The 15,610-nt window shown below is 44.1% G+C and overlaps 2 protein-coding genes across 2 annotated transcripts; both read right to left on the reverse strand.

Annotated features, from left to right (window-relative positions):
- Positions 1–5,105: 5,105 nt before the first annotated feature.
- Positions 5,106–8,173, reverse strand: gpr12 (G protein-coupled receptor 12). Its single transcript, XM_067578366.1, has 2 exons — positions 7,808–8,173; positions 5,106–6,887 (listed from the first exon to the last, which is right to left on the reverse strand). The coding sequence occupies exon 2, from the start codon at positions 6,873–6,875 to the stop codon at positions 5,847–5,849; it is 1,029 nt and encodes a 342-aa protein (XP_067434467.1). The 5' UTR covers positions 6,876–6,887; positions 7,808–8,173; the 3' UTR covers positions 5,106–5,846.
- Positions 8,174–8,833: 660 nt separating this feature from the next.
- On the reverse strand, positions 8,834–15,581 carry usp12a (ubiquitin specific peptidase 12a). Its single transcript, XM_067578365.1, has 9 exons — positions 15,058–15,581; positions 13,884–13,964; positions 13,578–13,791; positions 13,212–13,447; positions 12,760–12,836; positions 11,904–11,987; positions 11,599–11,796; positions 9,851–9,929; positions 8,834–9,747 (listed from the first exon to the last, which is right to left on the reverse strand). The coding sequence occupies exons 1-9, from the start codon at positions 15,103–15,105 to the stop codon at positions 9,646–9,648; spliced, it is 1,119 nt and encodes a 372-aa protein (XP_067434466.1). The 5' UTR covers positions 15,106–15,581; the 3' UTR covers positions 8,834–9,645.
- Positions 15,582–15,610: the final 29 nt, after the last annotated feature.

The following is a 15,610-nucleotide window of genomic DNA, read 5'->3' on the forward strand; positions in this document are numbered from 1 at the left end:
TAGTGTGAGCTCTGTAACCTTTGACCCGGAGAAAAATAAAATGATGAATGAAGGATCGCGGCCGGGCTGCCATGTCTCTTTATTGTTCCGCTGTTGTCATAGAGACGACACATACCTGGCTCTAAGATTTCAGTTTCCATGGTAACGGTACAGCTAAGAAGGGAGTTGCCAGGGAAACAGAGGGAAAAAAAAGGGGGACAGCAGGGCGAGGATGAACAAATTAGTCGAGGCAGGAGTTTTTTTATGCACAGCACATGTTTGTTTTTAATACAAAATTAACAAGATCTCTCAATTGAGTGAACTAACCAAAGCAATTAAAAAGTCACAACTAACACCTTGGAAAAATAGACACCACGTTCACACGATGTTTTTACAATATCTCAGTTAAGTTAGTGCATGTTGATTATCGTTTATACGTTTCGTTTTGCAGATACTTAATTTGTTGTGCCATTTTTCAATCCAAAAAATAAAGTGCATTTCACATTGAAAACTACGCATACGTCTACACAAGATGCTGTTACTGTGCCCCCACCACCACCACCACCACCACCACCACCCCTCATCTCCAACCTCCTCCCCAAAAAACACACACACACACGCACACATTCACAGGCCCTTGAGTGTTTTGATATTTAGCTCTAGATTAGTAACCATCAGAAAGACACCTCATCCTCCTCCCGTCTTGAACAGACCATCCTTGGCTACGCATCTTTAAAACCTCGCACACAACCATAATTCAGTGTACTGTTGCACGGTGAAACCATTCAGGTGTGTATTACATCCAACATCACAGTCTTTTTTTTTTTACTATTCTTGGATACAAAGCCCTTGTTCACACCTTCGCAACCATGAACATCTCAGATCTTTACAGCTTCCAGGTTGATAATACTGTTGGTTGCATGAGCGGAAAACATTCACCAATCAGAATAAGTTGTGTACCTTTTTTTTTTTTTTCTTCTCAAACATCCCCCATCTTTGTAGCCACTCAATCACCCATTAACCAGCCTTTACAAACTGGTGCATATTTAAGCGAGGAAACTCAACAGAACAAATTCTACGTTAACAGCTGATGTGGAGAAATGTCATCTGAAAAAAATGGTGCAACCCAACTCATCTGCTAGTTTGACTGGCTTTGGTAGCACCATGCATGGTGGTATTAAGTCCCCCCCTCTCTTACGCATGCCTTATTTACAGAAACTAATTAGTCAAGAGGAGGGGGATATCAGTTAAACAATTTGATTATTACTACATTCAGAAAAAGGCTTTACAGCGCCGTTATACTGTATATCATACAACATCAGAATCTGAAAGAATTCAGGCCAGACTAAAGTGGAAAAAAATAGACCTTTTCAATGAATATAACAAAATAGACTTTTCTCCAAAGGTAAAGGAATAAGAGTTTGTGATGGTTTGTGATGTGCCAGCCTGACCTGTTGGTGCTCGACGAATAACTACAGGGTTCGGTCTGACACTGTGCACAAGCTCACATACACAGGCGACGTTCCAAAAGCTTAGAAATGCTACTTTCTGCTTTCCTCAACACTCATAATCTGAGGCCAGAAAGACGGAGACTGGGTACCTCACGGATGCTTCTGGGTCATTTGATGGAAACTGTTCAGATTGGACAGAAGATTTTTGTATTTCATAGCATGAAGAATATGTTAGACCTGCAATAAAACATATCTTGCAAGCTCAGGCACTCTTTTTTTTTTTTATTTAATTTTAAACTAAAGCCTGTGGCACCACACCTAGCATGCAGCTAAATGAAAAAAAACATGTTTTTTACAAATATATTTTGAAAATTTCATTAAAAAAAAGTTTTCCCCAGTTTTTTTTTGAATGACGGGGTGGATATGTTATGCTTGACAGAGAAGGTTTTGAAAGGAAAATGTACCAAAAATGTTCTAAAAGAAAATCAAAACTCGCCAGCTTTTGAATTTGTCTTCTTCAAACTCTTAAATGATGTCATTTCCTCTTAGTGATGTCACTTAAAGGAACAGTACAGTATTTTGGTGCAGAGATACATTAATGTGACGGGTTGGAATATGAAACTAATGGACACACACATCATGCTATTTTCACCAAAATGTGTTTTTTTAAAAAAATTTGATTAACACATTTCCCATAAAGATGGAAACATTATGCTCCTAAAAACAAAAAAGTCTGAGATTTATGCAATATTTATCAAGTGTCAATATAAAAATTGTAATTTTATAGTAATTAGTACACTTGAATTAGTGTCTTCAGCCATTGAAAACAATATTGACAGTTTTATATTGCCTCGTTTTTTCCCTTTAAGTGTTGGGGACCCAAACTTAACAGTTTCCATGGAATGACTGCTCTTTTGAGCTCTATCGGCTCTCAGAGAGGTGAGGAAGTGAGAAAAGAAAGAAGAAGCATTACTTTTGTGTTTGGAAAGTGGCCGTTTTTTAGCTCAAAGAATCATTCAGAGGTCACTTAACGGACACCTGCCTTCACCAGACTAGATTGATTTTACGTAGTAGTAGAATATTAGCGATATAGAGCAGACAGAAAAACACACAGCGGGACTAGGATCCCAGTTCATTCAGAGTCTCTTTCACTTTGGCTTGAAGTGCTGGAGCGTCCACATCCTAGTCCCGTCTCTCTTCAAAAAGCTCTCGGACAAACACGTAACGAGGCCACTTCTCGCAGAATTTGACAGGAAGACTGGCAGCATTATCCTCTAAGGTCAGAGGGTCAACAGGATTTTATATTCCTCAGACCTGTTTTTACCTCCCCCCACCCCCCGGACAACACAAGGAGACAGATTATGATCTGCTGAGCTGCTGGATCACAAACACACACACACACACACACACACACACACACACACACGCGCACACGCGCACACACACACACACACACACACACACACACACACATATGCACACACCCAGAGGCCATGCAACTCATATCATATGCACGAATCACGCACGGACACTTGAGGTTACGACACTCAGGACAGTTCATATGCTCACAAAAAGGCAGAGGCAACAACAACAACAACACCCCCCCTTCCCCCCACCCCCATCAAAAAAAGTTCACAATTTCATCAAGGTGTGGCAAATGATCAAAAAACACCCTTTTTGCGGAGGAATGAGGCAGTGGTGTCACCGGTGACAAATGATCTTGTCCATTTTTTCCAGCCCAGAAGTGATCAACCCACCACTCATGTCACTGAAGCATCACTGAGCCTGTTCACTTACATCACATCCCAAATCCCCCGAGCGGCCATTCTGGTACCTCACCCTGCAGGAAGAAGTCATGGCGGGAACGTGGATGTTATTGCTGTCTGAGTATTGCTTCACCTCTAAAAAACAAACATAACTACCATTCATAGGCTAGTTATTGCTGACATGATCTGTATGGATGAGGAATTAGCGTGCGCATGTTGTTGGCTTCGATACTAGTTCTGAGACCAAAAAAAAAAAATAGCCTAACGGAGAACTAACTCAGAGCAGCTGGTAGGTGTTGTGATTTGGGCTTCCATTGAATTACAATTTGTTAACCCTTACACATTGTTCAGGTCAAATTTGACCCATTTTTACATTTGAGAGCTGTAAAAACACCCTAAATATCTTACTTTTAGCCTGATTTTTTGTGACTTTCTCTAAATTGAGCCTAAATATACAAAAATGAAGAAGAAATTCTGTCCATAGAGGTATTTCAGGTTAAATTTGGTCCATATTTATTTTAAAAAAATCATAAATCACCATTCAAAAATGTCTTCAAATCCAATTAAATTCACTTAAATCACAATGGCTGGTATGTTCTTGTGATTCAGGTAAATAGGACCATCATATAGTGTGATTGTGAGTGTTTTTTTCTCCATAAAACCTAAATAATACACTCTCTGCTCTCTGAAAGGGCCCCTTTAAAACTGACTGATGAGATATTTATGAATAGAAAATTATAGATTTGTGGTTTTAGAAATTTGTCAGAGACCAATTATGGGAAATCTCAGAATATTAACAGTATGTAAGGGTTAAACTTAAATCATAATCAAAACACGGCTGTAAGAATGCCTCTGAACTCTTCTGCACTATACAGAAAAAACATTTTCAAAATCCACATTTTGCAAAAATTCGGTGCAAATCTTGTGACCATCCAGTGATGATTATAGCTCTTTCATAGCAATACATGTGAGGATATCTTCACTAAATTATTGGGGTCATGGTGACACATCGCCTGCAGTGGCCTGTGTGACCTAACTCACTGAACTCAGGGGAGAAAAGAGGAATTTGTGCTTGTTGCATGCAAATTACACTGAAGTCTAGCATGCAGATCAGAGATCACGTGGTTGTGGGGCTCTTTTGGATGGTGGTTCTCAAAAGTCGGGTCCGGGGACCACCAGGGATCCTTGAGATTGTTCCAGGGGGTCCCCAGCAAAAAGTATAATAATTTATTTTCACTAATTCCATCCATAAGTAACACAATGACAGAATGTATGATTATTTTAGTCATGGGTTTCATACACTTTCTGTAATAAAACATCAAAAAGCAAAAATTATATCAGATGGGAGACCCTGGGACAAAATCTTGGGGGTCCATAATCTAATTTGTGTCTAGGGGTGTGTTTAGGGGTGTGTAAAAGTTTGAGAACCACTGCTTTAGGAAGCTGAAGAGCCACTAGAGATCAAATAAATGGAAATACATTAAGATTCATTCATATTTTGTGGATTCCAACACAGAAAGCACTTATACAATTCTGCTTTTTCTGTGGGTTTGTGGGGATTTGATGATAGTTTTTAGGGATACACTTGATATTTGTGTTAAAATAAAATCTAATTCGTGAGGTTTTCTCAAATTAACAGCAATAAAATTACTTAGCATTCAAGAATTCAAAAGCAATTTGTTTGAAAAGTGACAAGAAGAGGGATATAAGGTGGTTACATAATCTGATGGACCTATTTTCGGTTTGATGCCTCCGATCTTAATAAAAATGGAGGAGGAGGTTAATGGTGGGGGTCTCCTGGGGCTTTGTCTTGAGCTGAACTAAAACGCATTCACGCACAGTCCAGAGAGAAAAGAAAGACGGGCGGGAGGGTGGGGGTGGGGGGGGGGGGGGGGGGGGGGGGGGATGGGAGAGGCGATGAGAGAAGAAGCGGCTTGATTTCTCTCTCTTGGCGTCTGTGGAGGACGCAGGGCGCGGATCAGAGAGCGCCGGGTCTATTTTTAGCTCTCCGCGGCTGTTTAGCTTTCGACGCACGTTCAGAGTGCAGCAGCAGAGCGACGGGATGCTGCTCCAGACGGGCTTTCACTGTGGAAAAATAAATGCCTGCGTGCTCAGCCGCGGCCGCTCTCTCCCCCTTCCCCTCATCTCATCTCACCGCACCGCACCGCACACACTGCTTTGTCAAATCTGCCGCGCGCATTTTACGCACGCTCGAGCGAGAGCGCACACTAATAATCCCTCCCCTATGTGAAGAAAAACAAGCACGTGTCGACCAAAGCTCTCGTGCTGTTAACTATATGCACATTCTATATACAGCTGCTGCCTGTAACATGTGATGCATTCAGCGCTCTCTGCAGAACAGAGGAAGGGCGTGGCACGGATTGAACGGAGGGGGCCTTTACTGGGGAAGACAGTGAGACACCTTGCCCTATGGTGAGTGTAAGAAAGAAAAAAAAAATCCATCCATCCATGCGGGCTGTGGATAAGTAATCAAACTGCCTCTGCCAGCAACACCTTCAGTGAGAACTGAAGCCACAGCCCTCTGCCGCTGATCTCCCCTGCTGCTGCTGCTCTCCGTGACACCGGACACATCCAGTGAGGAGCAGAGCTGACCCAGGGCGCCTCTCTCTTCCCGCCTGGGTCTGCTTGGTCAGACGTCACTAGGGGTCCTCGCCCGCTGGGCCACGCTGGCAGGCACACAGCCGCAGCACACCAGCCACAGCGCCTTCTGGATCTCCTGGTTCCTGAAGGCGTATATGACTGGGTTGATGACGGAGTTGTAGGTGGCAGGCACCAGCGTGGCGTAAGTGTAGAGTGGAGGGTAGGTGTAGTCAGCGATGAGAGAGTAGACAGTGAATGGCATCCAGCAGGCAGCAAAGGTGCCCAGGATGATGGCCAGCGTCGACACGCCCTTCCGTGTTGTGACGTAGTGGGGTGAGGCGGCCAGGAAGTGGTGCTGGAGGGCGATCTGGTGAGCATGGCGCATCACGATCTTGCAGATCTGGACGTAGAGTTGCAGCATGAGGCCGAAGAGCAGCAGGAAGGAGACGGACAGCACAGCGATGTTGTTCTTTGTCAGCGGACGCACCACGCTGCACGTGGCCTCCTCCGCCAGGCAGTTGACCCCTGTGACCGGCAGCAGGCCCAGACACAAGGAAAGACCCCACAGTAGCACGAGCATTGTGTAGGTGAAGGCCGCTGTCCGCTCAGAGTTGTAGGTGAGGGCGTAGTACAGCGACAGGTAGCGGTCGATGGTGATGGCCAGCAGGCTGAAGACGGAGGCGGAGAAGGAGGCCACCACCAGGCCGACAGTCAGCAACTGGGCTGAGTCGGAGCGAAGCAAGTAGGCACAGGTGAAGTGAAGCACCAGGCCCAGGCCGGCCAGCAGGTCAGCCAGCGCCAGGCTGCCAATTAGCAGGAACATTGGGGCTCTGAGCGCCGGGTTCTGCCAGATCACCAGGACCACCAGGGCGTTCTCGCAGGCTATAAGAGTCCCAGATGAGCACAACACAATGTCCCAAGGGTTGACCAGCAGCGGCAGCTGGCTGGGCGGGAGGGAGTCCTCCGGCGGAAACGTCCCCAGGCCGGTGCTGTTGTCCATTGGACCCCCGCCTCCGCTGGCCCATGCTGTGGGGTCAGGGGTCAGCCAGCTGGGGGTGACCGCTGGCTCTTCACTCATTGTGCCCCCCGTCTGAAACACAAATGAAAACACAAACAAACACTATAATGATAGTTGAATTCACCCTTTTATGTACAGAAAACAAAAGCCCTCATCCTCTGGAGGACTATGTAGATTGAAATCTGTTACAAGTGTCTCTATTGTGTGTTTTTGCTTCGTCTTTTTAGCTTCACAATCTGAAAACATAGGGGGCTGTTTCCCTCCTGCCCCCACCCCACCTCTTTGCACACCACTGCTTTAAAGACACCTGTGTTACACATTCCACAACATAAACATGAGCAGTCAAGGTTATATTCTAAGCGTGGTACTGTCTACTAGAAATGAATGCACATTATGCAGGACCACACACTAATGGTGCTATTGTACAACTAGGAACAGAAACCTTCCACTGCACCAGATAACTACAGTCTGACAACCTGAATCTGGAAATTAAAAAAAAGTGACAGTTCACAGGTTATGTATAATCTCCTGGGCATTAAACCCAGCAGTGACTGTTAAAGCTGTTACAACAGAGGCCTGCGGCTTTGACCACACATGTGAAGAGCTCTATTTACTAATGCATGGCCAGGAGAAACACAAGAGGATCATAAAAAAAATAAACAACAACAACAACAAAAAAGCAGCAGGCTTTGCAGCAAATTTCAGGCCACATTTCCTATCGATAACCCTCCACCACCGGTGCCGGCAATAATTCAAGGCTGCTGCCAGAGACCGAGCGCCGCTCCCGTCATGGAAATATATCCTTTCTCCAACACCATACATCCACCTCACACTAGTGGCCATATGTTGCAGCTTTACCTTCTGCACCTCGCATCAGAGAAACACACTGGCTTGCTCCACGTCAGCAAAAGGATGCAAGCTGAATTTTTTTCCCCCCATGCATGCCGAGGATGCTCAATTAATCCCGTTCCGCCGCCTCCCATGCAGCCTACCTTGACTCTGTGAGGTGAGGCTTCCCGTCTAGATGGAAGAAGCGCAGCCTCGTATGTCCATGTTAGTGATAAGGATGGTGGTGGTGCAGCAGCGGCGGCGGACAGACACGCAGCCCGTGGAAGGAGGTGTGGGGGTGGGGGTGAAGGGGAGGGGGATGCTCCTCTCTTTGCCTGAAAGCTGCGGGGATGATGGAAGAAAAGAAAAGAGCGCGGAGCGGCTCTGCCGTTAACGGCGCATCGCCGTGGACTGCGGCTGTGCAGGAGGCAGCGAGCGGAGCAGCGGCGGAAGAGAGGAAGAGGAGGAGGTGTGTGTGTGTGTGTGTGGGGAGGGGGGGAGTCAATGATGAAGAAGGAGTCCCAAATGGACCAGACTCAGTAAAGAGCACAGTGTCTAGTCCGCGCTGTCTCAAGGACACAGACAGGTGCAAGTGTGTGAAGTGGTCAGGCAGCTCTATTTTCACGCAGGTATGAATATTATTTTTTTTAACATTTATGCTCCTCAATCAATAAACTCACATACTGTAGAGACACTTTAGTGTTAGTTTCAGTGCTTCTGGGTGTCTGACTGGAGTTTCAGATATGAAGATGCTGGATGCAGAGACTCGCTCTCCTCCTGCGACGCCCTGCTATTCTCGTCCTGTCTGTGCTATTAACAGCAAGCCTGATGTGTGTCACCAACCTCCTCCCCTCCCTCCCTCCTATCCCTCCCCTCCTGTCCTCCATCTTCTTGTGCCTCATCACTCCATCCTTGCGGCACAGCAGCCTCCAGGACACCTCCTTGCATAGGTGAGGAGCTGGGTTAATGTGCGTGTATCTGACCACAGTGAGCTGACCGAGCATCATGTCGGCAATTTGGATTTTTTTTTTCTTCAAAGCACCTGCCTTTTGGATCTGAATGAATTAAAAATAGCTCCTGTTGCAGTGGAAAAAGAAGAGCTACCAGGTAGCACCGCTAAGGGGCGATGTTGAGCGCCTATGAGTCATCAGTGCGCACCTGTGGGACACAGAAAAGAGAGCACACCCTGCTTCAATCTTACTGGCTTTTATTTCTTTTTCTTTAAAACAGAAAATGATCGCTTCACAACAGGCCTTTTTTTTTCAAGCAAACCCTCACATTAAACTTGCCAACACCTACAAAACGGTATCAAAAGTGCACCATAGTGTTAATACATCTTCTCAAGGTCTAACATGTTCCAATGATAATATTATCTTCTTGTAATATTTATACAAATACCATTCTGTACACTGTAGAAATACACGACCCAGTGCGCCCCCCCCCATAAGTGGGACTCTCACCCCCCACCCATCGGCATCTACAGCCGTGATCAAAAACATGATCCACTCTACAAAAATCCCAGTGCAGAATAAACAGTGTGGGGGAGCGACAACACCGGGCCAATATCACATCATATGAATTATTAAATACCCATTCACCCCACACCCAAGGCAAAAACTAGAACGCCACTCGTACGACCAACCGGCATCTGTACAACCCTCATTCAGCGTCTTTTAAAAACAATCTTGACACAGTTTTCATTCATTATCGTCTCATTGTCCCTGCAGCAGCAGCAGCAGTGTCCAGCCAGAGTGAAGGGGATGAAGGAAGGGTTGTAGGGGGGCAGGAGGGACATGGAGGCCAGCTGGTACATGGGAAGAGTGGGCAAGGGGGGGGGGACTTCCATGGCTGAGCTGCAGCGCTGAGTGCGTAAAAGCACAGGTATGAATTAACAGCTGTGCGGGCAGGTGTAACACCATGCGGGCTGCTGTGGGCGTATGGTCCACTGCTCCACACACACAGAGAGGGAACTGGTTTCTGTGGTGAAACTCTCGCTCTACGTTTAGTCTCTGGACTGGTAAAAGAGGATGTAGCCCGACTCAGAGTTCTTGGAGATTTCAGAAGTCAGACCGTAGAATTCCTCTATGGCCTGCGCGTCTATTTTCTACAAGAACAGGAAAAAAAACAACATAGAGCAGGGTTAGAAAAAACAGGAACTGTGTAAAAAGATACAGAACTTCTAATGTGAACACATAAAACTCACTCACCTCTACAATATCATCATCGAACAGCAACCAGAAGTCATGACTTTTCACAATGGCAATGTAGTGACCTCTGTTTGGACCACTGGAAAGAAATAAAACACTGCATTAGCTCTACAGAGTAAATGTTAGTCTATATATCTTATTACTGTACACAACCAGAGTCGATCCTCACACGTGTTTTCACTTATTTTGCCTGATTAGACTCGTTGCCAGAACCGTGCCAGTCATTCATGTCAGTATCCAGGTTTCTGATGGTGTGAATGTCTCAGCCTCTTATTTCATTATTTACAGTTTGAGATTGATCTCTGGCTCTTTAAACTCTGCTGCCAGATTCAGACACATCTAATCACTGGTAATGGAAAACAAGTACGACAGTACAATTTATGATCTGCTTGACTGAGGTCAGACTTTCCCTGTATTTCAGCATGATCATCATTACTTAATTTACCTCACTGTTTTTTGTTTAACTAACTAACGAACTAACTAACTACTGTGTAAATAAAGTTGGTGACATACCTGCGAGCATAGCAGACAATGATCACTGGATCAGGTGTTTACATGCACAATACATAACAACTGATCATAATCAGGATACTCGTGTGCATGTAAACACAGTCTTGCTTAATTTTGACATCTCTCTGATCCTCCTGTTAGTTTTGTTGCACCTTTATTATTTTGTGTTTTGTGAAGTTTGGTGACTTCATGTAATTCCAGCGTAACTCCACCCAACATCGTCCTGAGCAGAGGTCTAATCCAACAAGTACAAACATCTGTGTGGGTGTACGAGGATTTATTTTCAAACATTTTTTTGCTGGTTCGACGTGTCAGAACAAAAACGAATAAGGTGAACAGGCGCTGCTTACCTTCACTACAAGGTCCACCCACTTCAATAACCAGCTACAAATCTTCACCTAACTCTTTCACATGCGTGAAACCGATCAGCCAACACACACAAAAAATTGTCTAACGTCTGATTAAACACCATCATCCTGAGCTACACACTGAAAACCTGATTTTTAAATGGACTAATAATGCTGTGGTTTTATTTTTAATATTAACAAACACATCTTTTTAAAAAGCTGACTAACAAGTATCACATTTTACATGAATATTGTATTGTTCCTGTATCTGATTATACCGTCTAATGCCAAAATGAGTCATCATATGTTCATTTTAGCAAGTTTAAGCCTCTAAATACAACACTGTATGATTTAAGCAACATCATGACATTATAAGAACTGATCCCACATCATTTATAACCTTGTATCATGACATATATTTTATGAAAGATCTCCCTGCCCTTAAAATAACCCTGGCAGTAGGGAGGTTAAGTGGGAGTTGAGCTCAGTAGGGAGAAGAGGAGACTCAGACATCATTTACATCAGTAGGACTCCCTGAGCTCCAGATAAGTTTGATCTTTTAATCTATTTTCTTTTACTAGATCATTTGTATTCTCAGTCATGAAGAGCTGAAATCTGTTCCAGCATGCGCTGTGTTAAAAGCAGGGGAACACCCTGAATAAACATCGACAGACAAACTCCCACTCAGAAAAAGAATGGCCCAGCTGAATGACAGATGAGGGTCTGTTTTTCCTCCTGTGAGACATGATTTATATTCTAACGTCTTAATTCTTGTGCCAATATGTTCAAATGCATTTTATTATTAGAACCGTGATTTGTCTGCGTGTCTCTGGTTACTGTGGAGACGGTTAAAAAGGTGTTCGTATTCTGGCTGTGCGTTCACCTACACACCTCCCACAATGCACCACCACGGCGACCAGGTCATAGAGCCTCTCAGGATTGGTGGCGTCCCCGGAGGTGTTGAAGAGACGGAGCTCCAGAGGGAAGACAACGCGATAGGACAGCTTGGTGTAGCGCTGCAGCTGCTCCATGTACTTAAAGCGCTTCAGGTGCAGAGCCAGAATCATTGGCAGCTTCTTTACACGCATCCTAGATCACAAATATCACAGCGTCAGACACCCAAATATAAATACAGCACAGAAAAGCCTTTAAAAAAAGCTTAAATTCATACATTAAGACATAACCTGTATACTGACCTCTTGTGTGCCTCCTGCTTGCTTCTACATTCTTCACAGTAGTATTTGTACTCACTGCACAGTGTCTCTGTGTTACTGAAACCTCTGAGGAGAGCCAAAAAGAGAAAATTAGTCAATACACAATCTGAAGTCCACATCTTTGATTTCAAGCTGCATTCTCCTTGTGTAGGTTGGTGAAGGACACAGCACAAGGGTTGGTGTTTTTTTTTTGTTTTTTTCCAGACTTTTGGCTCAAACTGATCCTAGAAAAACAAAGCCAGCTGCCTCAAACAAACAGCACCTGGTAAGAACACTTTATGCAATTTTATTTAAAACAAAATACACTTTATGATATGGTTGATTGCAACCTCTTAAAATGTTACTACTCTGCATGTTACATGCTAAAAATAAGTAAAACACTCAGTTATATTGAACGGTGACTAGTACTGCAACGCCAGCAAACATTTTGTCCATTTTGTATTATGTTAAAAAGTAGGCTTTAACATTTTAGAGCTAAATTCTTAAATAGGGCTATATGTTTTTTCATTGTTGATTAACTGTAGATTATTTTCTACATTAATCATTTAGTCTTTAAAACATCAGAGAATAGTAAAAAAATGGGTGATGTCTGAGCAACAGTCCAAAACACAAAAGATAGTCATTTTACTATGATGTAAGACAGAGAAAAGGGAGGAAATCCTCATATTTGAGATGCTGAAACCATCAAATGTTTGGTATTTTTGCTTTAAAGGTGATGATTAAAGATTTAACCACTTATCAAAATAATTGCCAATTAATTTCCTGCCAAATAACTACTACTCCTGCTTCCTCAATGCCTGATGCAGCTCTGCTTCAACATGCAGCACTGTAGCTTTACCTGAGGCAGTGTGTGATGGAGGTATTCTGTTCTACATCCACAGAAAGGTCAAGAAAGTCCTCGTCTTTGCTGCTTATCTGAAAAATAAAAACAAAAATAAACAGACATCAAAATAAGCAGTCCCTAATCCTGACAATTCTTTTTGTCAACCTAATACTGACAAGAGGTTTGATGTGTCAATACTCCACAATAGGAGTTGTTGCCATATGGTGATAAAAATCCTACTGTATGCGATTTTATTCTGTTTACTGAAAACATTGTTTGCACACACACCAACAGAAATTACCACAAACAGCCTAAGCTGTTCTCTAAACATGTATTAAGAAGCTTCATCTTTGTAAATGCAGTAATCCCTGAAGTCAGCAGCAAGACTGTCTGGCTTGAATGAAAATTTGTTTGCTGTAAGCCACTTAAACGTCTCCATGTACGCAGACAGCAGTGAGGCGTCTTACTGTTTCACAGGTGAGGCAGCGTGTCTCATTGGTCAGAGTGCCTTGGAAGATCTCGTGGACCCAGGTGGGAGCGGGCGTGGCATTGCTGTTGTTGTTCTGGGAGTCCAACGTGCCGTTGGCAAGGCGGCCATTGGTCTTGTCCTGCTTCCTCTCCTCCTGAAGCAGATCTGCGATGGTGTTGAGCAGGTAGTTCAGGAACTCATGGGCATCCTGCTGCATGTAGTTATCAAACAGCTCTGAGGGGAAAAAGCAAAGAAAAAGAGAGTCAGCTATTCTTCATGTTCTGCAGGTACTTGAGGATCTTCTGAGCGTTCTACTGTTTATTATATCTCCCTAAAGTATGTCAGTTTGCCTTCCTCGTCTCACCATTCTCCTTGCGTAGCCGTGTGATGAACTTCTTGGGCGGTATGACGCCCACTTTCCTCTTCTGGTTGGCAATACTGTGGAACAGGTCAGCCAGGCAGGTGAGCAGGTTCTCCTTCCGCCGAGGCTGACTGCGGTACGCCAAGATCTTCTCCCGGAACGGCCGGCAGAAGTAGAGAGCCTGCAGCACCGAGTTGCAGTAACAGGTGTTCCCGAACTGAAATGAGCACCACATATGGCTTACAGTAGGATCAGAGCACATGGGAGTCAAGGGGAGATGTAAAAGTAAACAGAGTAACATTCACTTACATTGACCAGGCCAAAGTAGTGCTCATTGACCGGAAACTGCTCAGATCCAATCTCTTTCTCCAGAGCAGAGGCATTGGCGCCCTGTGAATGGCAAACAACTTAGTAATATCATAATGCAACACATAAATTCAGACATTATTGAGGAAAGAACAATGACAAAAAAAACAAAAAACAATCACACCTACTCCTAAATTAGCAAGAAACTGCCAAATTGTATGATAGTAGCTTGGTATTTTCAAGGTCATTTGTTGCTGGGATAAAACAGAAAACTAATGGGCATTTTCCCCCCTACCATCTCCTCCCAACCCTTTTATGCCACTAGTGCTAAAAGCCTGCATCATTTTTTTAACTGACAGCAAAGTTGTGGTGTCCCTGGCTGGTACTCACACTTCTCTAAAGAAGCTTTCACTTGTATAACAACTCGGCTGAGATGACAAAATGTGTCAGGACAGAAAGTATTCAAGCGCAGAGGGTTTTTTTTTTTTAAGTCGGCCCAGCACTCTGGGTTCGTTTGAGGCATGCACATCCTGTTAGTATGTTTCTGTGAGACGAGTTAATGTGAAACTGCGCGATTATGCAGAAAGCAACAAACTGTAGACACGGAGCAGGAGAGAGTCCCCAGCTGCGAAGCTAATGTTAAACCATGTCGTCATCGCCTGCGTTCACACTAACTGGTAGATTGTCAAAGGCCAACACGTCATTTATGTGCACCATTTCTCCACACATGCTGCAGATGAATCATCTATCAGTGTGAAGTCATCCATTACCCAGCTGTGTGCCAGTTGTTATCAAACCTCTAACGCTGGTTTAGCTTCAGTTATCTTGACGTTAGCCTGTTAGCCGTGAATCCCGGCTGCAGCAGGTGCACTGACACTGCGCTCAAAGAAGCTGTGTTATATATATTATACATAATATTAACCAAATAAATCGTCAATGTGTGAGTTTAAAAAAACAGTCAGCACTCAGGAGTGTCTGTTTGGTGCCGTTAGTGAAGAGAGCAGAGCCGAGTAGACGTTGGGTGGCTGATCGGAAAACTGCTTGGCTAGCAGAGACGTGATTTCTAGTGCTTTTATTTATAATTTAACGGTTTTAAAAGCCGATAACAGCGCAGCCGCGGTTTCCGTATCACCCTGTAGCCCGAATAGTGGCAGTATGAGACTGCCTTGCCACTCACCATGGTACAAAAGGAGGCAAATTTGGAGACTGTCATTAGGATTTCCATTCGGCTAGCGCCATCTTCCACCACACAGCCGCGCGCTGACAGGACTGGGCTTCTCTCCCCGCGTGAGGACTCTGCTGAGCTCGCGACGGCAGTCCAACCGCTAAAGATAACGAGAGCGTTCACTGCATGCTGTTTCCGCCTTCGCTTAAACGAGATCAATAAAGTGGATCGCTTCGTTTTTGATTTAGAGAGAGTCACACATTCATATTTATCTTATCCTCATGAGAAAGGCTAATTTGTCGAGATCACATCAATATGTGGTTTGTTTGTTTTACAGCTGCTATCCGTGTCGTCAAATAAATTAAAGGTTAGCACTTTGCTCAAGTTTTGCGCATGCGTATCTTCACTAAGGCTGTGAGTTACGTGTTTGCACCAACATACAAGTATTAAACTCGTCCGGCGTTGAAAGTGTGAAAAAACGTTACAAGAATTTGTACTTGAGCCATTTCTTTCATATATTTTTCTCTTTTTTTGTTCCGTAGACTCAGATAAACAGTCAACAAAA

The sequence above is a fragment of the Thunnus thynnus genome, chromosome 21 (genome assembly GCF_963924715.1).
Source record: "Thunnus thynnus chromosome 21, fThuThy2.1, whole genome shotgun sequence".
In the NCBI taxonomy this organism is placed as follows: Eukaryota; Metazoa; Chordata; class Actinopteri; order Scombriformes; family Scombridae; genus Thunnus; species Thunnus thynnus.